General features: G+C 48.5%; 3 protein-coding genes across 6 annotated transcripts; 1 reads left to right on the forward strand and 2 right to left on the reverse strand.

Moving 5' to 3' along the window:
• Positions 1-64: 64 nt before the first annotated feature.
• Positions 65-9,121, forward strand: PPP2R5B (protein phosphatase 2 regulatory subunit B'beta). 3 transcript variants are annotated; one of them, XM_027089959.1, is made up of 15 exons: positions 65-773; positions 1,231-1,686; positions 2,463-2,659; positions 3,276-3,377; positions 3,538-3,630; positions 3,756-3,886; positions 5,329-5,388; positions 5,489-5,597; positions 6,147-6,200; positions 6,274-6,324; positions 6,449-6,568; positions 7,420-7,547; positions 7,815-7,916; positions 8,060-8,125; positions 8,325-9,120. In XM_027089959.1, exons 2-15 carry the CDS (start codon positions 1,488-1,490, stop codon positions 8,470-8,472), a joined length of 1,560 nt encoding a protein of 519 aa, XP_026945760.1. In that variant the 5' UTR covers positions 65-773; positions 1,231-1,487; the 3' UTR covers positions 8,473-9,120. The 3 variants fall into 3 exon arrangements, with proteins under 3 accessions (XP_026945760.1, XP_026945761.1, XP_026945763.1); XM_027089960.1 differs by having other exon boundaries at positions 1,272-1,686; XM_027089962.1 differs by lacking the exon at positions 8,060-8,125 and having other exon boundaries at positions 69-773; positions 8,325-9,121.
• Positions 9,118-10,496, reverse strand: GPHA2 (glycoprotein hormone subunit alpha 2). Its single transcript, XM_027089965.1, has 3 exons — positions 10,391-10,496; positions 9,886-9,988; positions 9,118-9,725 (listed from the first exon to the last, which is right to left on the reverse strand). Exons 1-3 carry the CDS (start codon positions 10,487-10,489, stop codon positions 9,328-9,330), a joined length of 600 nt encoding a protein of 199 aa, XP_026945766.1. The 5' UTR covers positions 10,490-10,496; the 3' UTR covers positions 9,118-9,327.
• On the reverse strand, positions 9,118-27,668 carry MAJIN (membrane anchored junction protein). Of its 2 annotated transcripts, XM_027089964.1 has the most exons (9): positions 27,627-27,668; positions 26,827-26,944; positions 24,322-24,367; positions 19,936-20,027; positions 18,608-18,671; positions 14,521-14,593; positions 13,279-13,396; positions 9,886-12,664; positions 9,118-9,725 (listed from the first exon to the last, which is right to left on the reverse strand). In XM_027089964.1, the coding sequence occupies exons 2-8, from the start codon at positions 26,925-26,927 to the stop codon at positions 12,610-12,612; spliced, it is 549 nt and encodes a 182-aa protein (XP_026945765.1). In that variant the 5' UTR covers positions 26,928-26,944; positions 27,627-27,668; the 3' UTR covers positions 9,118-9,725; positions 9,886-12,609. The 2 variants fall into 2 exon arrangements, with proteins under 2 accessions (XP_026945765.1, XP_026945764.1); XM_027089963.1 differs by lacking the exons at positions 9,118-9,725; positions 9,886-12,664; positions 13,279-13,396; positions 14,521-14,593; positions 27,627-27,668 and adding exons at positions 20,330-20,361; positions 21,422-21,579 and having other exon boundaries at positions 18,454-18,671; positions 26,827-26,940.
• Positions 27,669-27,798: the final 130 nt, after the last annotated feature.

Consider the following 27,798-nt stretch of genomic DNA (forward strand, 5'->3'; position numbering starts at 1 on the left):
CAGTGCCAGTTTCTACTGGGGTTTTGAAGCGTCCAGCCATTCTGGAGTGAGGGTGGGGTTCCCTTGGGGGTGGAATGCCTGGGGCACAGATGGAGCAGGCCAAATCTTTGGGCCTGGCATAGGATTGGGCCTCTTTCCTGCCGGAGTCCTGGCATCGCCCCCAGCTTCCTGGTGCAGACTCCTGAGTCTTCCTCTCTCCCTATGCAGTCTCCCTTGCAGAAAGCAGGAACCCAGCGCCAGTTGGACCCCTTCCCGCTCAGCTTCAGTCTTGTCCCTGGGTGCCCGCAGGGATTACCCCTTTGGTCAGGCAGCCGCTTTTATTGGTGAGGGGACTACATCTCCCAGCTGCCCCGGGCGGGAACTTCCTGACGCAGCACCCCACCCACCCACCCCGCCCCCGGCCCCCAAACCCGCGGGGATGTGCGGGCCGACTGGGGGAGGTGACTTGATGTCATCGTGAGCAGCTGGGCGGCGGGTGCCGGTGCGCACAGAGCCGGGGCTCCTGTGGTGCTGCGCGGGTCGGGTGCCACGACTTGAGGAGAGGTCTGCGCGCTGCCCCGGCCAGCCCAGAGCCCGTCGCGCGCCCGCGCCCCGACGCGGGGCTGAGTTGGGTGCACGCTCCGGCCCCCCCGGAGCCAGAGAGAGAACCCAGGAGCGCCGCCGCCCAGCGCCAGCGCCCTGAACCGGACCGCGGCTCGGGAGCCCTGAACAGCTGCTCCCTCCCCACCGGCAGCCCCTGGAGGGTCGGCGACCAAAGTCTGGGCATCTGAGAAGTGAGTGGCCCCCCCTCGAGAGGCAGATGAGATCTGGGAGCGAGGAAGGAGAAACTGAGGCGGGGGGAGGCTGCGGGTCGTGGGGGGCAGGGGGATGGGACCCTCATTCTTGGGGAAGTCCCTGGTGACTGGATTAGTGGAGCAGAAACGGGGGCCCCATTCTGTTAGGGGCCAGGGATGAGGAACGAGGTCCCCGTTCCAGGTAGGGTCTGGCTGGCGGGAGAGGCCCTATTTCGAGATGGGTTGTTTTGGAGTCTGGGGCCTTTCAGTCAGGGAGAAGGGAGGGCCCTGTCTCCTGTGGGAGAGGGCTGCACCTCTCTTTAGGGTCTGGGCCAGGGTAGGAGGGAAAGAAGACTTGGGCGCTCCACCGCAGCCCCACAGGCTGTCCTGAAAGAACTGACAGGCTCTCTCTGTCTCTTTCTTGCTGACCTCTCTGCCCTGACTTCTTTTTTAAAAGAGCCAGGGTGGGAACCCTAACTGGACTCTTCCGACCCTCAGGAAGGACCTGAGACCTGAGCCATCCTCCTCTCTACCGTGCTTGCCCCCCAGGACTGGGCAGTTGCCAGAGGCCCTGGGGGGGGGGCCAGGACTGTGCTGTGCTCCTCCCCACCGCACAGGATGGGCCCAAGTTAGTCAGCCCAGCCTCACGCAGCATCCTGCAGGCCCAGAGGGAAGCTCAGGGGCTCTGAAGGCTTGGCCCACCGCCTGACCGCCATGGAGACGAAGCTGCCCCCCGCGAGCACCCCCGGCAGCCCCTCGTCCCCAGGGCTGTCCCCGGTGCCCCCACCCGACAAGGTGGACGGCTTCTCCCGCCGTTCCCTCCGCAGGGCCCGGCCCCGGCGGTCCCACAGCTCCTCTCAATTCCGCTATCAGAGCAACCAGCAGGAACTCATCCCACTGCCCCTGCTCAAAGGTGAGCCCGGTCTTGGCTCTGGGGCTACCTGAGTCCTGGAGTGGGCAAGTGAGGTTTGGGGGTGGGGTGGTGGGAAGCAGCTGGCAGCTGCGATCAGAGGGAGTCTGGACGGCCCCTTCCAGGCCAGGGACTCCACCACCTGACCGCCACCTCCCAGCCCTCTACCCTCTCTGCTGACGCATGGCCTGACTGGCCTGTCATCCTTGGAGGTGGGGCATCTGGAGGTGGCGCCACCCTGGGGGGCAGACCAGGGCCAAGGGTGGGGCCTACAGCTTGGGTGCCAGGAGGCCACTACCAGCCCAGCTGCTGCCAGGGTCCTGGGGCAGGTGCTTAGCACGCTTCCCTGCAGTCACCGTGAGGTCCCCCCAACTCTGGGCTACAGGGCCCACCTGGCTGAGGCAGAGGCACCCGAGAGGTCCTCGGTGCTGGCTCTCCTCCCCACTTCTGGCTCTTAGAACAGAGTGCCGCCTATGAGAGGGAGGCAGTGGCTGTTTGGGCACCTGTGGAAAGGCCAGGCAGCCAGGGTCTGTTCCCATGCTTTAAAGTCAGGCTATCGTGTTCTCTGAGCCTAGCTTAGGATGAAGAGATGAAGCTCCTTTACTTCACAAGAATGGAGGATGGGACAGAAGTTGTTTGCTTTCTGCAAGGAGTGGGAGATGGCACAAAAGCATGGGGTCTGGGGGGCAGAGGAGCCAGCCTTAGGGATTAGGAGGGCCCGCCCCTGCCCAGAGCTGTGGCAGCTGGGGCCCAGGCTCAGCCCCCTCCTTCCTCCCCAGATGTGCCAGCCTCTGAGCTGCATGAGCTGCTGAGCCGGAAGCTGGCCCAGTGTGGGGTGATGTTTGACTTCTTGGACTGTGTGGCCGACCTGAAGGGGAAGGAGGTGAAGCGGGCGGCGCTCAATGAGCTGGTGGAGTGTGTGGGGAGCACTCGGGGGGTCCTCATTGAGCCTGTCTACCCAGACATCATCCGCATGGTGAGCACCTGGCACCTGGCCTCTGGGGGAGGGCTTGGTGCCCATGGGAACCCTAAGCCTGCCTGCGGAGCCCCCGTGCGGAGAATAAACCCACGGTCTTTGGCTTGGCCTCGAGGCCCACATCTTCCTCCCCCGCAACCCCTGTCCCAGCCCCACTGCTGCCCGGCACCCAGCCAGTGTAGGTAACTCAGTGCCTCCTGGGCTTGTCCCACCCTGCGCTGTTGCTTATGCTCTCCTGAGGCCTGGTGTGCACTCCTACCACGTTCCTTATCGCCACGGCCTGGCTCAGGTGCTGCCTCTTCCATGAAGCCTCTCTCAATGCCCAAGCTAGAAATCTCCCTTTTGCTGCTTAGAATGTCCTTAGACCTTACCACTTTCCATCTCGTCTTCCCTGCTGCACTGCACCTGATAGAGGGCAGGGATGCATCTCATCCACCCCTGGGTCCCCAACCCTGGGCCCAGGTCTATCCATGAACTAGATGTTCAGGTAATGATTGCCAAGGAGTGAATTGGTTGCTGGGGTAGGTGCTGAGGCCCATTAAACTTTGGATGAGGGATGTCCTGGTTTCCACCTTCAAGGGTTCTTCCGTAGAGAACCCTGACTCTGTCCCCTCAGATCTCAGTGAATATCTTCCGGACGCTGCCGCCCAGTGAGAGCCCTGAATTTGACCCTGAAGAGGATGAGCCCAACCTTGAGCCTTCATGGCCACATCTTCAGGTATGAGGGCTGGGGAAGACAGGGATCTGAGTTTCAGAAGAGATCCGAGGAGAGGGTAGAGGGTCTCCTTAGGCCCCGGACTGTTGGATGAGGGCCACAGGGCAGGATGAGGGGGGAGGCTGCTCCTGAACTCACCTTTCTGTCTGTTCCCCTCCTCCAGCTGGTATACGAGTTTTTCCTGCGTTTCTTGGAGAGCCCAGACTTCCAGCCCTCCGTGGCCAAGAGATATGTGGATCAAAAGTTTGTCCTGATGGTGAAGTGGGGAGCCCAGGCCGGGTGGTGTCATGGGGCAGGGGCAGGCTCTCTGAGTGGCGTGGGGATAGGATGGAAGCAACCTGGCTTGGCCTCTTTCCTAACCCCTGATCCTGTGTCCCACAGCTCCTGGAGCTATTTGATAGCGAGGACCCTCGGGAGCGTGAGTACCTCAAGACCATCTTGCACAGGGTCTATGGAAAGTTCCTGGGGCTCCGGGCCTACATCCGCAAACAGTGCAGCCATATCTTCCTCCGGTGGGTGCCTGCGGCCTACCCCGCTGGGACCTGGGGAGGGAGGGAGAGAGCTATGGGGAGAAGACAGAGCAAAAGCTTCTGGGCTGGGGGGCCCAGCTTTTTCTTGGCAACATATTGTATAATTTTTGCTTATACAAATCCTGTGAGATCAGTAGAGAAAGGGTATTTATTTCCATTTTACAGATGAGGAAATTGAGGCTGAGAGATGAAGTGGTTTGCAGGGACTAGGTCAGTTCAGGGGGCCTAGGATCTAATGTCACACCAGGCCTTAAGGACCCAAAGAATGAGATTCTTTCTGCAAATATGTATTCAGCGCCAGTGCCCACTGGGCATCAGGGACCCACATTGCCTTGTAGTTGAGACTGGCTCTTGAGCTAGATGGTCTGTGTTTGAGTTTGGTTCAAATATTTGGCTGAACTTGGGCAAATTATTTAAGCTCTCTCCTAGTCTCCTCGTCTCTAGAATGGGAATGATAACTATACTACACAGAGATAATCATCAAGATGAAATGAGGCAGTGCCTTCAAAGCACTCAGTGTAGCTCCTGGACCAAGGCCGGAACTCTGAAACATTAGCTTTTATCGTTATTAGCTAAAAAATAGGTGAGGCACGATCCCTCTCCTCCAGGAGCTCAGTGTATTAGATCCCTTGCTTATTAACTTTGCGGCAAGTTTCATTGAACTGCTGAGCCTTGATTTCTTCATCTATATAATGGATCTAATAAGGTCTACCTCCTGGGATAATTTTGAGAAGTACATAGCACAGAATAGACACTGTAAGTGTTTGTCATTCTTTTGGTTGATTGGCATGAGGAGCGGAGGACTCAGGCTAGGTGCCTGTGGACTGGATGGGGACCAGGTAATGAGGGTTAGGGTCTCGGGGAGGAAGAGACGAGTTGGAATGCTTCATAGAAGAGGGGTTTGAATACCAGAGGGGAAATGGTGGGTGGGATGAATTGGGAGATTGGGGTTGACATATATACGCTATTGGTACTATGTATAAAACGGATAGCTAATGAGAACCTACTGTACAGCACAGGGAACTCTACTCAATGCTCTGTGGTAACCTAAATGGGACGGAAATCCAAAAAAGAGGGGATATATGTATATGTATAGCTGATTCACTTTGCTATACAGTAGAAACTAACACAACATTGTAAAGCAACCATACTCCAATAAAAATTAAAAAAAAAAAAAAGAAGAAGAAGAAAGGTTTGAGCTGGGACCCAGAGTGGCACTGGTGGCTGGGCTGAGAAGGGTAATAAAGAGGTGGGTGTGGATCTCAGTGGGGCCTCGTTTGGGGTTTGGGAAAGGGAGCACAGCCTCTGGGTGGGGAGAGAGTTGGATTGATGTGCAGGCTGGGGGTGGGCAGGCAGGGTGACAGGAGGGCTGGGCCTGCTCCAACTGCCTTGAGCCCTTCTGCATCCTTCTCTTCCTCTCAAAGGTTCATCTATGAACTCGAGCACTTCAATGGCGTGGCTGAGCTGCTGGAGATCTTAGGAAGGTGACTCTCTCTGGGCATCAGCTGGAGCCTCAGGATTCTGGGGGGAGGGACTGAGGCCCAGTCATGCCAACCCTCCTCATCTCTTCTGCCCCCTCCTCAGCATCATCAACGGCTTTGCGCTGCCCCTGAAGACCGAGCACAAGCAGTTTCTGGTTCGAGTCCTGATTCCCCTGCACTCTGTCAAGTCGCTGTCTGTCTTTCACGCCCAGGTAAGGCCCGGGCCTGGTCCTGCCATGGCAGAGAGGTCCTGACAGAGTCAGGGCAGCCACCCGGGCCCGCAGAGCCAGCCTGACACTCTGATTTCAGCCACACTAAAAGCGTGAACTCACGGGATCCTCTCTCACCTTTTTCTTGACTAATTCTGTTCCGTCTACCGTAGAGAATCCCCATGACCGTTTAAGGCCGATCTCAGACATTGGCCTCTGAAGACTTCCCAGCCCCCTCCTGCTCGACCTGCCTGTGCAGGCTTGAGCTCTCCTCCTTCTGTATTCCCATAGATCATGATACAGATTCCGGTTAAGGAAACTTTTGTAAAATTTGTAAGGACTAGTTTGCTGAATGTTTCCCCTGTGAGGTCATTACTGTGTCCCTGCACACCAAGCATGGTGCCTGGTGTATCCTAGGTGGTCAGTAAATGATTGGTGACTAAGAGAATAGACGTAGGAAATGAGCCAATGTCTAGCGTCCTGTCCTGGTCCCCTCCTGACCCCTGTCCTCTTTCTCTGTGCCTCCTCCTCCCCCACCACGCCCCGCTGCAGCTGGCATACTGTGTGGTACAGTTCCTGGAGAAGGATGCCACTTTGACAGAGCATGTGAGTACCTCTGGGGGGAAGGGCAAGCCCCCACCCCTGCAGGTCTGACTCTTTTCTGCCTCAACTCCCACAGGTGATCCGGGGGCTGCTCAAATACTGGCCAAAAACCTGTACCCAGAAGGAGGTATGAAGAAGGGCTTTGATGTCCACCATAGGGAGGTTGGGAGGGCTCAGCTTCCAGAGGGCAGGCAGGTGTGTGTCAGGGGAGGTGGGAACTGCTGCTCCCTGTGTCCCTTCCCCCACCCCAGGTGATGTTTCTGGGGGAGATGGAAGAGATTCTGGATGTCATTGAGCCCTCCCAGTTCGTGAAGATCCAGGAGCCCCTCTTCAAGCAGGTGGCTCGCTGTGTGTCCAGCCCCCATTTCCAGGTATGGGGCTGGAATGGGTGGGGGTGAGAGCCAGGGTATGGACTGGTAAGGTTGGCAAGTTGACCTAACACAGCTTCCTCTGCCCTCAGTTTCTCCTCTGGACCTTCCTGGGTCTAATAATGGGGAGATGCTGGACTTAGGGTCAGGAGACCTGGGGTCAAGCCTCAGATCCACCTCCCACTGGCTGAGGAGCCTTGAGCAAATCACTTCACCACTCTGAGTCAGATTAGGCTTCCTTATCTGTAGAATGGGCCAACAGGTGGTGAGAGCCGAAGAGATGGCAGCATAAGCACATTTCATAAACTGAAATGGATGTTTAGCAAACGTCCATGAATGGGACGGATGGTTGTCCGCTTCCTTAGTGGCCTTAGATTTCATTAGCCCCACTTCAGAGCCCAGCAAGGCTTCTCCACACCATCCAGGCTGGCTGTAACCAGTGTTCTCCTACACGTGTGTGCAGACTTTCATTTTTATGAGCCATACCTGGTGGTTGTCAATTTTTCCTTCAGTTTACTGAATACCTCATTTGATGCTTACAACAGCCGTATGGAGGTAGCTATTATTAGCCCCACTTTACAGATTTGAAAACAGAGGCTGAGGGGTTAAATACCCTGTCTAAAGTCACGTGGCCAGTGTGTAGTGGAGCCAGGATTCTCCTCTGAGCGTTGGACTCCTAATCCAGTGTTCTTTTCACCTCACCATGTTGCTTCCTCCCGTGGGTCAGATGAGCCCTGAAGACGGGGTGTGTGGAGGGCAGGGCGCCCTGGGTTTTGGGTTGGGGATGGATACCAGGCCTTGCATGTGCAGGGAAGCCACTGCCAGGCGCCTACTCTGCCATCTCGCTGCCCCAGGTTGCAGAGCGGGCTCTGTATTTCTGGAACAATGAGTATATCCTGAGCCTCATTGAGGACAACTGCCATACTGTGCTGCCTGCTGTGTTTGGGACCCTCTACCAAGTCTCCAAGGAGCACTGGAATCAGTGAGTGCCCAGGCCTTGACCTAACCCACAGAACCTGGGGCAGGGCCAGCCAGTCCAGAACTGGGGTTACTGCTAGCTGGAGAGGATCAGGGGAGGCATCCGAAGATGGCAGAGGGGTGGTGAAAGGGGCAGGCAGAGGGCGGTGCTTGTGGTGTTCAGGGCTGCATGCTGTATTTGGGACACAGGGACAGGCAGAATGCCAGAGAGGGAGGTGGGACCCAACTGAAATTGCTCTCATCTCTCACCCCCTCCCTTGACCCTGCCAAGAACCATTGTGTCTCTGATCTACAATGTGCTCAAGACCTTCATGGAGATGAATGGGAAGCTGTTTGATGAGCTCACAGCCTCCTACAAGCTGGAAAAGCAGCAGTGAGTGCTGGGAGGCTGGACATGGAGGGAGAGGGGAGAAAAGCAGAAAAGAACCAGTTCCTAATGGTTGGAGGGAACCGAAGAGGACAACCCACATCCCACCTGATCAGATGTTTAAAGTCTTTCCCTATGTTTTTGCCAAGTGCTGGGGCATCCAAGCCCAGTTATCCCCTGCCTCCTCCAATTATCCTCCCAAGTACTTCTTCCAGGTATGGAGCATCCTATACTTCAGCTGGGGCCTCTCAGGGCCAGGCTGATCCATCTACTCCATGACCACAGGCTGGGACGAGTCTCTCCTTAGTGCCTTCTCCCCTAAGTGGAGTCTCTTTGCAGGTGGGGTGGTGGTGAGGGAGGCTGAATTGCAGGTGGGGCCCCAGGTAAGGGAACTGCCTCACCCTCTCTCCCCAGGGAACAGCAGAAGGCCCAGGAACGTCAGGAGCTGTGGCAAGGCCTGGAGGAGCTACGGCTACGCCGGTTACAGGGGACCCAGGGGGCCAAAGAGGCCCCGCTCCAGCGGCTTACACCCCAGGTGGCCACCGGTGGAGGTCAGAGCTAAAGATCCCCAGAAGGGGAGGAGCTAAACCCAGAGCTGTCAGTCCCTCCATCCTCCCTCCTGCCCAGGGGTCCAGAGAGATACACACCTACTCTTGGCCTTGCCAGAGGGGGCTCGGAGGGCTTCCTGCCTGGCCCAGCCTGGGCAGTTTCCACTGGGGGGAGAGGAGGAGAGATGGGGGTCCGGGCAACAGAACTCTCAGGCCGTCCTGGCAGGACTTGACCAGGGCAAGCTTGACCAGGAAGCTGCCATCAGGGATCTGCCTCTGCCCCACAAAGCTGGGCTACAGACTGCAGGCAGGTTCCCACCCCCTGCTCCCAGCCTAGGGCAAGGGGACTCGGCCCCTCACCTGCCCCACCTTGTGCCAGCGGGAGGTCCTTCCTCACCCCACCATGGGATCCATGGTCTATTTATTCTCCCCCAGCTCACCTGCAACACAGACATTATCCTGGGCCTGGGGCACCCTCCTTCCTTCCCTCCCCTCCCTTGCCCTGTACATCCTTGTCCCCTTTTTATTTATTGGGCAGGGGGAGGGGTGAGGGCACAGGCAGAAGATTCCCTGTGTCCTGGGGCAAGGGTGGGTGGTCACAGTAACCATGGTCTGTTCCCCTTTCCCTGGCTGGGGGTAGATTTAATAAAGAGAGAAACTCATGATCTGCTTGCTTTATTTAGGACAAAGAGGGAGATGAAATGATGAAGGACTGGTTAGGAAGCCAGGCAGAGGTGGGGAAGAGGCAGAAACGCCCCTCTTCTCACAGGGTTGGAGCTGTTGTCCTTGCTGAGGTTCAGTATATGTAGGATATACTCCAACATTAAACCCTCTGACCAAGGGGAGGGTGGCGGGGGGAGAAGGATGGGCTAGTAGCGCGAGAGGCGACACATGTCACACTGGCAGGCCCTGGCCGTGAAGATCTCCAGCTCCTCCCTCCGGTCCCCCCCACAATGCAGCTGCACCTTCACCTGTGGGAGAGGTGGGTGTCTGTTCCAGTCCCCTTCCTCAGGCCATCTTAGATCCCCATCTCCTCTGTCTCCCCTACCCGCAACGAGCACCACCGAGCTGGGCCCCCTCACCTTCCTCAGGCTGCTGATGGTGCAGCACTGAGAGACGGAGGTGATGTTATGTCGATAGCCACTGGCCACCAGCACCGAGTAACGGGAAGGGAAGGCGCTGGACTCGCAGTGGCCCACACAGGCCTGTGCCACATGGGAGCCCTGGCAGGTGCCTTGCCGGTCACTTCGCACCGTCACATTGAAGGCTAGAAGAAGACAGAAGAGCGGTAGATGGTGCCTTGGAGAAGGCTCACCCAGCTCCTGTTGCCTGAGCCTCACTGGGTCCCTCGAGGGTGCTGCCTGCCCCTCTGTCCAGTCCATCAGCTCTTTGCTCCCATCCAGCTCTCTGCTCCCAGGGTTACTTACAGTGCAAGTAGCAGCCTGGGATGGCTGCCTGTTGACCCTGGCCTTCAGTGACCACCAGGACCAGCAGGCAGAGGAGCAGGGTTTGGGGGGACGCCATGGGCATCTGAAACACAGATAGGTAGATAGATGTCTCTAGATGGGTGTGCAGGTGGGAGGGGGAGTTCTTTCAACACTGCATGCCTCCAGGTGAATGAGGCAGGGCTAGGTTGGTCTGTCTGACTGGGGTGAGGCCTGCCTGCGAGGGGCTGTCTTTTCCTTGTACCTGCCTTTGGGTGCGTGTGCATGTGGATGTGCGTATCTGTCTCTCTGGATGCGTGTGAGTGTGCACAGCTGTCCCAGTGTGACTTGTGTGTCAGCCCACTGCTGTGATTCTCCCCCCGAACTTCCTCCACCATCTGGACCACGAACCTCTGCCTCCCTCCATCTGCCCCATCTATCTGCCCGCAGGACCCTTATCTGCAGTCCCCAGCCCCTCCCAGGGCTCCTCCTGCCTCAGTGAGCTCACCACTTCCAAGGCCCAGGAGCTGAGTGGCTTGTTGAGTGGCTCCTCTGGCCTCCTGCTGGTCTCCAGGCGGTGCTGGCTCTCCGGGTTTTTATTTGCCATCTTTCTGGAGCCACGCCTTCTTGGAGGTCGGCTTTCAGGCCTGTCTTCTCTGCCTGAAGCCTCACAGCAAAACCACCTGGGAGATCCTGCTGTTCTCTGAGGTGTGGTCCTCTAGGGCGGTTTCTGCTTCCCCTATGTCCAAAAGCTGCTGGTGGCCTAGGGCTGGGAAGTGAGGTGTAGAGAAAAGCCCAGGAGCTGGTGGAGTAGGCAGCGTGTGTGCAGTTGGAGAGGGAGGGCTCTCACTGGGCTGAGTTGTGGCCACCTGGGTTCTCTTCTTTGCTATGTGACCTCGGGCAGGACACTTCTGTTTAGGGCCTTGCCAGCCCATCCTTAAAACTATTAAACTCAGCCCTGCCTGTCTCTTTTACCCACTGCAAAGGAAAGGGTGGAGAGGAGATTCTTATGGACAACGGAAATGCTATCAGTGGGGGGTCTCCTGAGAGATGGTTGGTGGCAGAGCCAGGGAGAGTCAGGGGGCTGGTTCTAAGTCCGTTTCAGAGCTTCACTTTCACTGTCAAGTGGATGACTTCTCATTCTGGGGGTCAGCTACAGAGCGGGGCTTCCCCTAGTTTCTGGACTAACAGGGACCTGACTCCTGGAAGTGCCTGAAGCTATCAACCCCAGCAAATCAATCATTTCGTCCAGCCCTGGTTCTGGTTTTACAGGTGAGGCAACTGAGGCTCAAGAGAAGGAAAGTTACTAAAGGTCACACAGCTAGTTCATGTCAGGGCTGTTCTGGAACCCAGATCTCCTGCTATTCATGCCTGGTGCTAAATTACACTTGGGGCAAGAATGTGGCAAGTTAGAAAAAGACCCCTAGCCAGCAGGAGCCACAGGGGCCGGGGCAGGGTAGCGATCAGAAGGAGGCCTGTGGTGGTTCTGTCCCCACACACCCCAGGGCTACTGGCTCAATGACCTGCTCCAAGAGGCAGAGCCAGCCACAGACTGCCAGAGCTGGAAGGCACTGAGAGCTCATCAGATCCTACCCTTTCATTTTCCAGATGAGAAAAATAAGAACCAGAAAGGAAAGTGACTTTGCCAAGCCTTCATTATAAGCTTGTAAGTCAGAATGGCGCTCAGATCTCCAGATTCTGGAGCTGTGCCTTTGAACAGCTTTGGAAAGTGGGCTGTGTTTGGGACAGCAGGGCAAAGGCTGTAAACACAACTTGTCCCTAGTCCTCCAGTCCTCACACACGGCGACTTCCCCTTTGGCCCTCCTCCCCTCAGGTCCCAGGCCCTTCAGCAGCCCACCTCTTCTCTCCTCCCCAGCCAAGGGAAAGGCGTCAGAACAAGGGGTCTCTGAGGGACTTTAGCAGTCCAGCCCCAGCGTTCCCACCCACCGAGAGTAACTTCCAGCATCCGACAGACAATCAGCTCTGTTTAAAGACTAGGGTTGACAAAGGCTTGTTACCTTACAAGGTGGCCCATTCTAATACTGGACATCTCTACAGTTACAAAATGATTCCTTTGGCCCTAACCTACACTGACTTCCAGTTGATCCGATAAACTAATCTGCATTACTGTCAAAGCCAAAGGGGTAGCTAGGTGAGAAGCATTTACCTACTAAGAGACTGCACTTTGGGGCCAAACTGGGTGAACTGAGGAGACATGATTTCTTGAGGGTCAGCAGGGCTCAGGACATTGAGTCTTGCAAAACCCCATTCTCTAACCTGGCCAGGGGAGTTTAAGGTTTGAAGTCAGGTACAGACCCCACCTACCCAAACTGTTCTGTCAACAACAACCAGGGAGACCCAGGGGAGGTTTCAGGCATTGTTTCCCTGTATCTTGAGGAAAGAGTTTGCTCTCTCGTGCTCTCTCTCTCTACTCCACTAAAATTCAGTCAATAACTCTTCATAAATAATTTATTTTCATTAGAAATCTAAGTGCTGCAGATGGAAGACCTAACTGGCTCATAGGGCAGTAAAGTTCTCAGACTAGAGCATTTTAGAAAGTTACATTCTTAGTGTTTTAAATTGGGGAAGGACAATCCATTGTAAAGGACAAACCCACAAGAGGACTCAGGGAGTTTGGGGCTCTCATTCCCCAAGACTGGAACGTCATAAGCAGGGAGTGGAGCGGGAAGAGTCGCTGCAAGAGAAACGCTCTTCCCACCGCTGCATTTAGGAGGCGCACTGGCTGCTCCTTCTGAAGAAATACCGAAACGGGAAGAGAGAGCTGCAGGAAGAAGAGCAGAGCAGGTTGAGACTCTAGAGGTCCACTTCCCTTCTCCCAGGTCCCATTAGGGCTCCATTATTAGCTAGGGCATTTTTGCTCTGAGACCACTGAATGGAAATTCAAGTCTGAAACAGCATTTGAAAAGGTACCCAAGTTAGAGTATACTCGGGAGGTGGAAATAAAGAAGAACAATTGCAATGGTATGGCTGAGCTCTAGATAGAGAAAGCGATTTGCTAACTGTACTCTGCAAAAAGGACTCTGAAGACAGCCTAGATTCAGAGGGGAGAATGGAAAAATTTTGGTAACGAAATCATCTGAATAACCCAAGCACGATCAGAATAGTTTCTGTCCAAGCAGCATTTGTGGAATCAGGTCCAATGCTGGGCACATCGGGGTGGGGTAGATTGTGTACAAATGAACAAGACACAGTCTCTGTTAAATTCAGTTAGGGCCCTAATGCTCACTTCATTTCCATCATTTATCCCGTACAAAATAGAGATTATGCAGGTAATCTTTTTTTTGTATTCTAATTTCCCTGAGAGACTCAGTGGGGCAGGCTCTGGAGCTAGACTGCCCTGGGTCTCAGTTCGATGGCAGGAGAGGTCTATCCTACCTTAGAAACCCAAAGAAGCCACTGGTTCCCAGCTCCGTGCGTCCTTCAGGAGGAGGTGGATTGTTTTGCTGCAATGGTGGGATAATCTTCCCTGCTCGGCCGTCTCCCCACTTAGAATCTGCAAGGAAAACACTCAGGCAGGGAAAAGGTGTCAGTCCTCAGGCTACTTTTATGTGAGCAGAAGGCAGGACACAGAGCCTGAGCCCAGGGCAGCCTCAAACCAAGATTATTCAAAGCCAGGTGAATTGCTTGTTCTGACCTTCCCAATTTCATCTGAGCTCAGTAAGGTGCTATTCTGACCTTGGAGTATTTTCAAACTCAGGACCCTGAGATTTTTTAAAAAAATACATTTATTTTATTTTTGGCTGCGTTGGGTCTTCGTTGCTGTGTGGGCTTTTCTCCAGTTGCGGTATGCAGGCTTCTCTTGTTGTGGAGCACGGGCTCTAGCTGCGTGGGCTTCAGTAGCTGTGGCTCGCGGGCCCTAGAGCACAGGCTTAGTAGTTGTGGCGCACGGGCTTAGGTGCTCCGTGGCATGTGGGATCTTCCCGGACCAGGGCTTGAACCCGTGTCCCCTGCATTGGCAGGCGGATTCTTAACCACTGCGCCACCAGGGAAGCCCTGCCCCTGAGATTTTCACACTGCTCAAATCCTAGACACCTACCGTGGCTGGTGTGTCTGCACATGGAATGACAACTTACTGAAGAACTCACTTGCTCACAGGACTGCACCTGTGATAACTGTATCCATATCGAATCCTCACGCTGAGTGAAAGATCAGCAAGTTGAAAGGGCGATACCTCAACATGCATTCCCAGCCCTTGCCAAGCATCCACCTGCACCTTCAATATTAACACTAGTGCCCCAAAGGGAAGAGGAGGAAAGACAGCTTCCCAGAGATTGTTCTCCAGGATAGAAACGTGAAACATATCCCTCCCAACATTTCTGTAAAACTTATCACACAATATGGAAATGTTCTGAAACTGGGAGCATCAGTTTCGCTATCAGAAGCACAAGAAGGACATACGTTGCCTCCTTCACTCCTTCTGGGAACTGCGGGGGCTTTTATGACTCAAGAGCCTGCCCCCAGACTGGAGGATAGCCAACAAGCACCTCCACGGGAGTGAGGTACATCACCCACTGAGCGTGTCCAGACTCAGAGCTCTGTGCTGCTCTGCTCATCAGACGACTAAAGAGGACGGCATGATTATTAGAGGAGAATACGTATGAATTTCCCAGAACCTACCCTGGTCCTGAACATCAGTGATATCAAGTGCTGGGGTCTCCTGCCATTCCTGCTGGGTTTTTCTTTCTCTGTTCTGATAAAAAGACCAAGAAAAGTCTTAAACGTTACTCCTTTACAGCTTAGTGGTCTGAATGCTATTTGCTGGTAAGGTGATATCACATCAGTGCTGGGGCCTGCCTTCTGACTGCCCAGGCAGGTTCTGTTTTTCCTTCTATAGGACTGTCCTTTTCTCATATCAGCTTCCCAAACACTGTCTCTCTAAAATCATAGTATTTAAGAGCCAAGAACAAACCAAGCTGGGTATACCTTATCATTCCATGTTTCTGAGTGCCAACTATTGCCAAGGACAGAATATTGAGGTTTCAGAAATCAGGAGGACCTTTACTTTACCTTGGAGAAAAGTATAATCTATGTGGTAAAACTGACGTATAAACTAAATATTATAAGTCAGTGTGATAAGACTACTCCATCAGTCTATACAGAGTGCCGTGGTTACTGAGGAGGACATGAATAGAGTGGGTAGTGGTTAGTCAAGGAAGAATTCACAGGGAAAGTGTTATTTAAATGGGGCCTTGGTGGATGGCATCAAGGGGTCAGAGAGAGCCGGGCATTCCAGAAAGGGACATGATGTACAAGGGCACATTGCCATTAACATGTAAATATGATCAACGTGGCTAGAGCCAGGGCAGCAGAAACGTGACTATGGCGTAAGCAATCTTATTATTTCTGTCTACTGCTCTATAGACCTTCCTTTGTACTTTGAAGGGGACATCCTACAACCTGGTTCCAAGCTTATAATATTCTAGGAGACACCCTGGTAGCCAGAAACATGGTTGATATATTTCCTTTGAGAATCTCTGCCAGCTGGCCACTTCCCTCACGCAGGCACAACCTGAGGGCTTGACTGCCCAGCAGTGCTGGGGAGTTCCTTGAGCCATTTTGCTGGTGAAGAATTCTCTCTCTCTCTTTTTGCTTTTGCCACGCCACGCGGCATGCGGGATCTTAGTTCCCCAACAAGGGATTGAACCCATGCCCGCTGAAGTGGAAGCATAGGTTCTCAACCACTAGACGGCCAGGGAAGTCCCGCTGGTGAAGAATTCTATAGCAAGGGTGTATCTAGGAGGCAGAGGCACAGCAATCCCAGGAAAGTTAGGACAGATCCCCCATCCTAAGCATAAGCTGACATTTCTGTTAAGCTATTCCACAAACCCCTCAAATCCCAGACCACATAGGCAGCCACCTAAATCATACCTCCTATAAAAGTGAAAGGTAACTCTCGGGAGGAAGGAGACTATCTCTTATCTCTTCCAGACAGGGCAGAGATGAAATTTAGAGGGCCCAGGTCTGATTTCTAGCTTGAGGGAATGATTCTCACAAACTTACTATGGTGAGGTATGGAAACTATGGTTTGGGGTTTAAATACCGCTGCATTGGCCCTAATGGAAGCATCATCTACTAAGGTTGGTAGTGGAGACCAGAAGGGCGAAGGCCCTGGGCAGAGGTATAGCCTCTACCTCTGAACCAGGGGAAGTTTCCCTCATAAGGCAGCCTTTGTGCTCTCCTGAAATCTTGACAGAGGTTTCCTCAGGCAAATGTTGTTAAGAGAGGAAAACCATTATAGCCTGAATTAAGACTGAGGGTAACATCTAGGACATCCAACAACACATAATACCCTGAAAACCTGATGCAAGGTTGTCCGCTGTATGTTCAGGGTCAGATCTGCTTAGAAGTGCAGTTCAAGCAGAGGCTTGAAAAAAAAGCTACGTGCACGGCAGTCTGTTTCACTTCTGGTCCATTCATCTGCTGTCTCCCATTTTTTTATCTTTTTAGAGTCTGGATCTCTACATCTGGGAGCTAAAGTAACAAAGGGAATGAGTCTGTCCTTCCGTCCCATTCTCCTCAAAACACCTCTTATGAAACAGAGACCTTATTCAGGTATATGTTGTGTTCTTCTATGTTTTCCCTGCACAGGCTCCCTATGTGTACAGATGTGCACCATCCACACTGACTGCGTTTCTACACCTTAACTTCCCCCAAAGGGAAGAGAAGATATCAGGCATTGGACCATAGGAGTAAATTCAATTCTTCCAGCTCAAGTGACTTACACTGAGAGTCCCTGTGATCACTTTAATTTAGGAGAAGTCTGCTCTCTGGGAACAGGGTCTACAATGGAGACTGCTTGGGCTGTGAGTCAAAATCAATAAACATGCTCCTTTTTTTTTTTTCTCAGAGTTTTTTCTAAACCCAGTATCAGGTTGAAAAGGTAATTATGTTGAGTAAGAAACTGTGGGTTCTTAAGGGAGATGATGCGTCAAACTAAGAATAGGACGGTACAAAGGGTAGAGAGTGAGGGAAATGTTCCTTTAATAGTAATTATCTTGGTTGTATAAAGTGTCTTTGTTCTCCAGAGCTTCGTGTACTCTTCTTGTACTTTCTAATTTCTTCTTCTTCCCTCTCTAAAGGATGAGGGTATAGAAGAGGGAAACCATCTGCTTTAAATCACTCCATGGGCCAGCTGGCCATGGGCACAACAGGGCTCTGTACCCTGCCCCCGCCACAGAGGCAGAGGTCTTCATCTTTAAGGGTTCACTCTACTCCAACTAAATGCTAAGCTCCTGGAAAAAAACTAGGTTTTATATGTTTGGGTGCATCCCAGCACCTAACACAATGCCTTGCTAACAGGAGACAGAATTGTTTAGAAATGAAAATCACTCCACTTTTCTACTTTAAAATGTTTTAGGGAATTCCTGTGATCTTGAAGGTGGCTTTAAAGCCTTTTAGGATCCACCCCATGCTGTCCTCTCCAGTGACAGTTCTCAGCACTGTACTCTAAGCGCCGGGTACACTGGCTTCCAGTCACCAAAAGCACTGTACTCTTTCCTCTTAGCCTTAGTTCTCTGAGCTACTCTGAGCTACTCTGGGAACTCTCTTTCACACCACTTGGTCTGAATGAGGTTCTCCTTTGTGGTCCCTTTGTACCCTGTGCTTCCTTTATTCCTGTACGTAGCACATTTATCAGTAATGTCTACCCAGCCATACACTTTCGGTATTTTTCGGGAAGAGTGTGTGTGATAGCTTTAGTACTTGGCACATAGGAGTCACTCAATAAATGTTTGTGGAATGAATGCATATGTAAACGTTTGTTCGATAACTGATCATGTTATAGATCCTGGGAAGGTGAGGGAGGGAATGTTTGGATACCTAAGGTTCGAGCTGCTTTGGAGCGACGGCAGAGAAGTAAGAAAAGTCACAAATAACAGCTATTTCAAGAAAAAGGGCACTATTTTAGAGACTACTATGGAAAAGGAGTCCTGAAATGGAGGAGTAGCAGATGTATGAATATCTAAATGGAGAGCAGACCTCACAAAATGAAATGAAATATTATTAGGGCCGGACCATCACTGCTCTAAATGAAGTTTTCTCTTACCAGTATCCTGTGCTGATATATACCTATTTTATCTGTAAAAACTAGATGTTCCCATACAGATGAACTGGTTTGCTGGGCAGAAATAGAGACACAGATGTAGAGAACAAATGTATGGACACCAAGGGGGGAAAGTGGTGGTGGGGGGTTGGTGGGATGAACTGGGAGATTGGGATTGGCATATATACACTAATATGTACAAAATAGATAACTAATAAGAACCTGCTGTATAAAAAATAAATAAAATAAAATTCAAAATTTCAAAAAAAAAAAACAAAATAAAAAAACTAGATGTACCCAGACTCAGAGTCTAGTGCAGATGAGAGCAAAAAGTTTTCTAAAGAAAATTCTAAACTGGATCCTACCTCAATTCAACAGATCTATTTTCTTTTTCAACTGCAGAGTATAAGCAAGCAGCTTTTTAAGCTAAGAGAAGACCTTTTAACAAAAGGATTTATCACTGTATGTATTATGCAGCTACATTTAGGACAGGTTGTGGTGAGGGTGGAATGGTTGAAAGTTGTTCTGCAGATGGTGAAAGGTGAGAATGAGTCCAGTGAATTCAGTCTGTACTAAGGATCACGATGTGCTGGTAACAGGAATCCTGACTTGTAATTGAGCAGAAATAGCTACGAGTCTCGAAGTCTCCATTTTGGTGCTTACCCTCCTGGTTTCCATAGGGGCCTTCTTTTTGCTGAGCCCTTGGCTGGAAGTCCCCTTCTTGGGCCTGAGGTGGGAGAAAAAAGCCCAGGAAGTGTTACTGGCAGCAGCAACATCACCACATTCAAGCAAATGTGGCTCAAATGAATATTTCAGCAGGTTGGCTATTTTTATGCCACTCCTGGCCTGCAGAATAAATCGTGTGGCCAAACTCTCTTTGGGTGCTGCTTTAATTCACAGTAGAATCACAATTTGAGACATTTTGGGATCTAGGGGTTGAGAAAGGGAAAATGTGTTTGACAGCAGGTATCAGATTTTGAAATACTTGGTTGTGCATCAAAACACAGAGAAAGGGAAGATGTGAGGCCTCATCTCCATGGATAATTCAGTCAAATGGAACTGACCAAAGCTTCATACCTCCAAGTACCCTCACATCCCACCTGGCTGGGAAAGGAATTTCCTAACTCTTCACCGATGTGTGCATTTGGAGGGTGTAGGGGTCAGCTCCTTCATGGTCTACCCTCACTGCTCCTGTATGTCTTGGGGCCCACACAGTACCAGGAAAAGAACAGCTGCTTTCTGTGAACCTGGGCTGAAAGCACTTTGGGCTGGGAGCAAACCACACCTTGGATTATTCCAGCATCTCTCTCTGGGTGCTAACATGAACAACTGAATTGTCTTACTGACTCATTCTGTCCCTGACAGAGAATCAAAAAAGAAAATAAGCCTCTACAACAGCAACTTCAACATGTTAAGGGTTGTGCTCAACACCCCCCCTAATTCGCAGCACCTCTGCCAGTAATTGATGCATATCCTGTTGCAGACATTTATGTTGCCGCCTGTACTACCTCTTAAGGTAGAGCTCCAAAAGCTTACTGCTAACTGGGTAAAATAAGATTATATTTTATTCACTCTCACTCTGAATATTTGTTGGATTCAATTGTACAGATATGTTTACATTTCCTCTCAGTCTTCATCTTTTTTTTCTGGCAGTGCCATGCGGCTTGTGGGATCTTAGTTCCCCAACCAGGGATCGAACCCGTGCCCCCTGCAGTGGAAGTGCAGTCTTAATCACTGGACTGCTAGGAAATTCCCTCAGTCTTCATCTTGATGAACAAAAGAATTCTACTTTGCTGAGGAAGGGACCGTGTTCTAATTACACTGCAAACATCAACTTGCTTCCTTCTCTTAGTCCACCCACTAGAATAGGCAGGTATGAATGAAGCCCTGAGACAGAGAGTGACACGCCCAAGGACAAGATTAACCAGCAGCAACAGCTGGCAAAGCCTAACTAGGATGCAGGATTTAGCTCCTCTCTCAAAACCACTGACCTGTCCAGCCCTGGCCTGGCTGGGGAGCTGGGCACTTCTGTGTGTTTTCGTTTCCTCATCATGGCTCCTGCTGCTTTCCTCTCTGCCGGGACCTATAGAGAGGAACCACATTTCCTGTGACTCTTCCTTTTCCAGAGTTGCTCACATGAAGGCACAGTGAAGAGAACTCCCCATCTTTAAATTGCCAAAGGCAACTTTTAGCACCAGCTTTGCAAGTAAGGATAGACATAGTCTCAGAAATCTAGCCAAGGGGAAAAAGAATGTCTCACGTATACAATTCTGATTGGACTTGGGCAATGACCAAGGGGCGTAAAAGACGAGACAAGAGCAGGACTTTTGGGACAACAGAAGGCAATAAGGCCATTTTCATTTCTTACAGAAAAGGCAAACTTACCAACCCAGGAGGACTGCTGTTTATTGGTTTTCCTGCAACAGAAAATTTGAATGTCATAATGGATCAAGACTTTCTGACTATCATTGACATTTTAGAACTGGTCCTAGACAAAACTTTGGTGCGTACCCTTTTCCCTACTGCCCGGTACCACTTTTCCTACAAATACTGTGTCCTCAAACTTTCTTCCTCCCTTATTTTAGAACTACTGCCATCTACAAGCTAAAAATAGTTTGATTCGTACTATATTCTAACTATATGTCACTTAAAAGGGGATGATCCCTATTATGAAAGAAAAAAAGTGCAACTTTCAGCAGCAGTGACAAATGAATTGAGGAGATCTTTTGAGGTAAGGCCTTTGTACCTTTTTTCAAATCAAAGTGGCAGGTGTCTCCTTATCCCTCTATTTGTAAAAATAGCGGTGGCCCCCAGAGATTAAAAATCGGGAGATATCTTTAAGATACTACTAAGGTGAAAGTCATTAAATACTCTAAAATGGAGGAATTATTTATATAATAAGTATCTTTCATTGAGTGATTATTCTAAGTCACACTGTACTTTCCATCTTCCGGTATTTATACATTTAATCTTTTTAACAACTCAGTGAGATAGGTACTATTATTATTTTTCACCATTTCACAAAGGTGGCATAGAATGAGTAATTTATCTAAGGTCACAGAGCTATTAAGTGGCAAAGCCACCAAGATTTGAAGCAGGCAGTCTAGTTCGGACACATGCTCCTGACTTCTGCACTGTCAGTGCTGGCGCCCAATCTGGCTGACTGTCCCACCATATTCAGCTTGCACTGCTAACCCATGGATGTTCAACCTTCCCTTTTTTCTTCTCCACCACCTACACTTCTATCATTCTACTTACCAGTTGACAGGTTTTCATGAAGCCATTTCATCTCCACGTACAGAGTGAAAACAAATGGATAAGGGACCAAGACAATCTCTCCTTGTTTGAATTTCAGGTGGGACACTCTCTCCCATTTGCTTTTATCTGGGAAATGTGCTAAGGAGTAAGGAAAGAAGCCAGTACGAATTCCTGAGTACTATTTTAGGGAAAAGACTCCCTCTGGTTTCCCTGACCTACCCTCCAAACTGCCTATGGGTTTGCTGCTTCCATTTGAATGTACAGTGTGAATTGTAGTTCATTTCCACCCAGTAAAGGATACAGGGAAATACAATGAAGTGTTCTGTAGCAAACGGCTGCAGATTATCCAGGTTTCCCAAGACCACACGAATAGAATCCTGAAAAAAAAAAAAAATTTGAAATGACTTTAATCTAATCTCAGTCAATCTATCAATTTATCCTTATCACTGCTCTTCACATACTCTATACGCTTTTAAAGTTGAACTACTTGCTGTTCCCTGAATATGCCTTCTGCTTCTCTATTTCTATGCTCTTGCCTGAAATACCCTTTCAACCCATCAGTATATGACCAAATTCGACCTATCCTTTTATGATACAGTTCAAAAGCCACCTCCTCCAGAAAGTTTTCCCTGATTTCCCGAGTTTTATTAACTATTAGTCTCAAATTTCACAGTAGTTAGCCTTGGGCTTTTACTATATTCCATGTACTTTTTTTTTTTTTTTCTGTCATGCCCCATGGCTTGCAAGACCTTAGTTCCCTGATTAGGGAGTGAACCCTGGCCCCGGCAGTGAAAGGGCTGAGTCCTAGCCACTGGACTGCCAGGGAATTCCCTCCATGTACATATTTTTATTTTCCTTACTGAGAAATCTTCTTGAAGTAGAATATACACCTGATTTATCTTAGCATCCCTTCTATGGTGTCTACCATTAGTGGATGAAGCATAACAGGTCCTCAACAAACATATACTGGATTAGTGAATAATACTGGTATTTATTTACATATACTTATTTTGCTTTTGCTTAAATCAAATCTTTTCTTCTACTCTCTTTAAATCTGAATTGATTAGTCTCTAATTAACCTATGCTTATTAGTATACACTAGTTAAACAATTGGTATCATGAAAAGACTACTAAATTTCTATGGGAAAAAAAATCTGAATTTCAGTCTCAGTTTTTTTTTTTTGTGCGGTACACGGGCCTCTCACTGTTGTGGCCTCTCCCGTTGCAGAGCACAGGCTCTGGACGCGCAGGCTCAGCGGCCATGGCTCACGGGCCCAGCTGCTCCGCGGCATGTGGGATCCTCCCGGACCAGGGCACGAACACGTGTCCCCTGCATCGGCAGGCGGACTCTCAACCACTGCGCCACCAGGGAAGCCCTCAGTCTCAGTTTTGTCATTTCATCTCTCTAAGCCTCATTTTCCTCATATTTGGGCTCACAGAAAACAGAAACTGTGTCATGTTCATCTTTGTATGATCTCTATTAGCATAGTATCTAGCTTATAATTTTAATAGCTAGTATTTATTGAATAATCATTATGGCAAATATTTTTGTTTTTATATACATTAATGAATTTAACACTCATAAAACCCTATAAGATAAACACTTCTATTATCCCCATTTTACCCATGAGGAAACTAAGACAAAGAGGTAAAATGACTCATGGAAGGCTACACAGGTAGTAATGATGGAGTTAAGATATGAACCCAGGCAGTGGGGCTCCAGAGCTTACACTCCTGACCATTAGACTAAACTGCCTGTCAATAAATGTTTTCGAAATGAGTGAAAAAGGATGATAACATCTGCCTCAGAACTAATGAGAGTAAGAAAAAGAACATATAAAAAGCATTTCAAAAACTTTAAATATGATTATAAATGGATATAAGTGCTCTCTAGCTACTCTTAGTTGAACTACTGTGTGGCAGGCATTGCATACATCTATTTCTAATCCTCACCACAACCTTGAAAACTGATATTATTTATCAATATCACTGACAGGTAAGGAAACAGACTCAGAGAAGGCAGACAGATTTCCCAGAGTCACACTGTGAAGGCAGAACTAGAGTTCAAATCCAGGTTTCACTGGCCCTGAAGTCTAAGCTCTCTCCACTCTACTATGCTGCCTTGAGCTTTTCTCTGCCCATATTAAGTGAAGCAAAATGAAGTAAATTCTGCTCTACTCATAATTAAAATAAGCAGAAAACTGTCATGGTCCTATATTAAAATAATTGTTATTTATACTGATGCCTCTGAAGTCCTCAAAGATCCTAATGTATCTTAAAACACACAGCTGAAGAGCCACAGGTACCTTTAAGCCTTTGGTTTCACAGAGTTTTCACATTCAAATTCCTTGAAATGTGGCAACATATGTCTTCATAAATCACAACAGTCATAGATCACTCAGTTGTGAAGTTAGAAGAGGATACGCTAGTTTAAAACTCTCATTTTATGAATGAGGCGATTAAGACCCAGAGAGATAAATGATTTGCCAAGGCTCACACAGCTAATTAGTGGTTCAGCCAGGACTGGAATCCAGGGCCATCCCCCAGAACTCTAATTTCTTTTCCAATGCTTTCACCAATCTGCGAATTTGCCCACCTTCTCTGTCTTCTTGTGGGAGAATCTAAAGCTAGAGGAGCTGGGTAGCAAAGGAATGAAAATGAAGTGGGAATAAGGCAATTGCAAATGTTTCCAATTAAAATGAAGACACAGCAGCCTTGTCTGTGTATTTACAGTTGAGTTTCCTGAACGTCAAGTACCGGGCGGTGGTTGGGATGGTGAGGTTTCCCAGAGCCCTGGAAGGCTGCAGTCCTCCGGAAGCTTTCTCTGTGCCAGCTGCCACAAAAGAGAGCTCCCCATGGCTGGGAACTCTAGTGGAAACAAAATAACTCTTAGCCTCAAAGGTGCTGACATTTCAACTAGGAGAATTGAGAAAGAGTATAGGCTTTAATTTCCCTGAAAAAACAGTAAAGTTTCTTTGCAGAGGAAATGTGGCAGGGAGAAGCCAAGTAATCGAGTGGAGGTTGTGACTCAGTTTGCAGGAAATAACTAAAATCTGAATATGGACTCATCCTCAGTTCAAAGAATAACATTCCCAGAAGCTGTCTGCTTCTTTCCCTACCTCTAGCTCCTGGACGATGGCTTCCTTGTTTTCTACCTCTTCCCCTCTAGAAGGTAAACAGACAAGAGATAAGTAAGCCAAGAAGGAAAGCTCTGGAGACAACAGACTCTAGTAGAGCAAAAATGAGACTTCCATTGAGCTAAGGAAACATAACTAAATAACAATTGTGTGTGCTGACCCAGTGCTCAAGGGAAGAAGTGATCACCTAGGTGGTGTGGTCTGAGAATTGGTACAAGGCTGTACCAAAATGTCTTCTCCATTAACCCGCCAAGACCTGAAATTTCCACTGTGAAAGTTAATAATTTGTTAGACCCATTGTACAAGTGCAGTCTGTGGACCTCTAGGGGTCCTCAAGACCCTTTCAAGGAGTCTCCAAGGGCAAAACTAGTTTCATAATAATATTAAGATGTTATTTGCCTTTTTCACTATGTTAACATTTATAATCTGTAGTGCACAATCAATGGTGGGCAAAACTGCTGGTGCCTTGGCACAATATAGCCAGTTGCACTAAACTGTACTAGCAGTTGTAGTCATCTTTACCACCACACAGGAAAAAAAATCCAGTTTCATTTAATATCCTAGAGGAAGCAGTGAAAAATTAATAATTTTATAAATCTCAAGCCTTGAATACATGTCTTTTTAATATTATGTGATAAAACAGGAAGCATGCATAAAGCATTTCTGCTGCATACCAGAAGATGATGGTTGTCTTGAGAAAAAGCACCTGTACAACGGTTTAAGTTGCAAACTGAACCACTTGCTTTTTCATATTTTACTTGAGTGATCAGCTGACAGATAAACTATGATTGTTATTCAGACTTGGGAATGTGACAGACATTTTCTCAAAAATGAACAGTGAGCTTATCAATTTAAGGAAAACAACTGACAGTATTTGTTGTCAAGGATAAATTTTGGGATTTCAAGCAAAATTTTGAATTTTGGAAAACTTCTATCCACCACTGTGGGGTTGACAGCTTCCAAATACTTAGACATTTTTCTGACAAGTTTGGTAGTGATATTAGCAAATATGATTTTTTGATATTATATAATGAAATGTGTTGACATTTGAACAATCTGCATAAGCCAGTGAACCAATATTTTCCAAATGACCAATGAAACACTTCAGGTTACAAAATCAAGTGGCCTTGCTGCGCAGCTTGTGGGATCTTAGTTCCCTGACCAGGGATTAGACCCGGCCCTGGCAGTAAAGTGCTGAGTCCTATCCACTCAGGGAATTCCCACAGATACATTTCTATTTAGGTCTCCTTTAATTTCACTCAGAAATATATTTTTTTTGTAGTTTTCAGTGTGCAAGTCTTGCACCTCATCGGTTAAATTTATTGCTAAGTATTTTTTCTTTTTGATATTATTGTAAACAAAATTGTTTTCGTAATTTTCTTTGCAGAGTGTTCGTTGCTAGTGTGTATAAGTCAGCTGATGTTGATTTAGTATCCTGTAACTTTGCTGAATTCATTGATAAGGTCTAACAACTTTCTGTTAGTTTGTGTGGATTCTTTAGGTTTTTCCACATATAAGATCACGTCGGGAATTCCCTGGCGGTCCAGTGGTTAGGACTCTGTGCTTTCACTGCTGAGGGCGTGGGTTCAATCTCTAGTCAGGGAACTAAGATCCCGCAAAGCCACGTAGCACAGCCAAAAAAGAAGAAAAAAAAACAGACCATGTCATCTGCAAACAGAGAAGTTTCACTTCTTCCTTTCCAATTTGTATGCATTTTATTTCTTTTTCTTGACTAATTGCTCTGGGTAGAACTCCAGTACTATGTTGAGTAGAAGTGATGAAAGTGAGCACCCTTATCTTGCTCCCGATCTTAAGGAAAAAGTTTAAGTTTTTCACCACTGAGCATGATGTCAGCTGTGGGTTTTTCATATATGGCCTTTATATTGGGGAAGTTCCCTTCTATTCCTAGTTTGAGTATTTTTATCACGAGAGGGTGCTGGATTTGGTCAAATGCCTCTTTTGCGTCAATTGAGATGGTCGTGTGTTTTCTCTTTTCTAATAATGTGGTGTATTATGTGGATTGATTATTGTGTGCTGAACTATCCTTGCATTCCTAGGGTAAGTCCTGGGAATATAAACAATGTCAATCTTCTCATTAATTTTTCAAAAATATAGTTATTTTAATAAAATGTTATATTATTTTTAAATTAATAAGTAATTATTTTAGTTTTTCTGTTTCAATTTTATATGATGAATATTGACAGGTATAACCCTCTTAATCAAAAACTCTTTGGGATCCTCAATTTTAAGAGTGCAAAGGGGTCCTGAGATAAAAAAATTTGAGAACCACTGCCCCAAAGGTATGCCATTGCTAATTTAAAAACTTATATGAATAATAAATATATAGAACACAAAATACCTGGGAAAGAGTCCTACAAGGTGCTGCTTCAGCCAGTCTCCTGGACTGGGTGAAGGCAGAGAAGGAATGACCTGTGGGAAGGTACTAACCTGTGTTTGCAAAGACTACCCTCCTGGTTTTAAAATTACCTGATGTTGTTGCCATATCTAATTTTGAATTTATACACATTGGATCCTGCATGAAGAAACCTCGTCTCCGGAAATGGGTAGGTGAAAGGTTTTAAACTCATTGCTTCCAAACAATAACCTAAAGAAAATAGAAATATTAGAGAATTATTAAAAAGCTAAATATGGTTCCTTATGTACAGGAAAGAGAGCCTGCCTAATCTGTAGCATCTCTTCATCAGTATAATGTCCAATTCTCAGTGACACTGCCTATGTCCCAGGCTCAGTTCTGATATTAATTACCTGGACCATTTCCCCACCTGCATGGGGAGGATACATGATATTCTGGGACAATCTCTATACTTGAAGTCAAAAGACCTGAGTTGAAGTTTTGCTGTTTACCTTATGACCTTGTGCAAATTACTTCTCTTCCATGAGACTAATGATACTAACATCTGATGACTAACAAGGTTTTTGTTAGGATTAAATCTATCTCCCAAATATCTCTTGAATCTGTTCTTGTCCCTTGCCCCCACTTTCCCTGGAACCTATGTCAAGGTGAAGAGGGCTCAAATCAAATAATGAAACAGGATGCACCAATAAGAGGCACAATTGGGAACACCTCTGCTATTAATTTTAGATGAAGTTTAGGAATTAGCACACCTCCCTGCTACAGCCAATGCAGTAAATAAGGATGTACACTAATGTTTTCCAGTGTTGCCAAGGAATGCCTTATCTTCCCTACCTCTCGACTACTCTTCTTCCTCACCACTTATGAGAGTGCCCTGTGCCATAAGAGTGCCCACTCTTCTCCTAGCACTTACTAGTTTTACTTTTCCTATTCCAGAATCTCTGCTCACTTAAGGTCCTCTCTGCTGGAAACTCAGGAGAGGAAGAAATGGAAAAAGAAGTACAGCATGTCTCTTCTACTCCAAGAGAGCATTTGATATGCACTCAGAAGTAAGAATCAAGCACACTGTGATTTTCTAAGTCACT

The sequence above is a fragment of the Aethalodelphis obliquidens genome, unplaced genomic scaffold (genome assembly GCF_003676395.1).
Source record: "Aethalodelphis obliquidens isolate GAN/ISIS:26980383/991018 unplaced genomic scaffold, ASM367639v1 scaffold69, whole genome shotgun sequence".
NCBI lineage: Eukaryota > Metazoa > Chordata > Mammalia > Artiodactyla > Delphinidae > Aethalodelphis > Aethalodelphis obliquidens.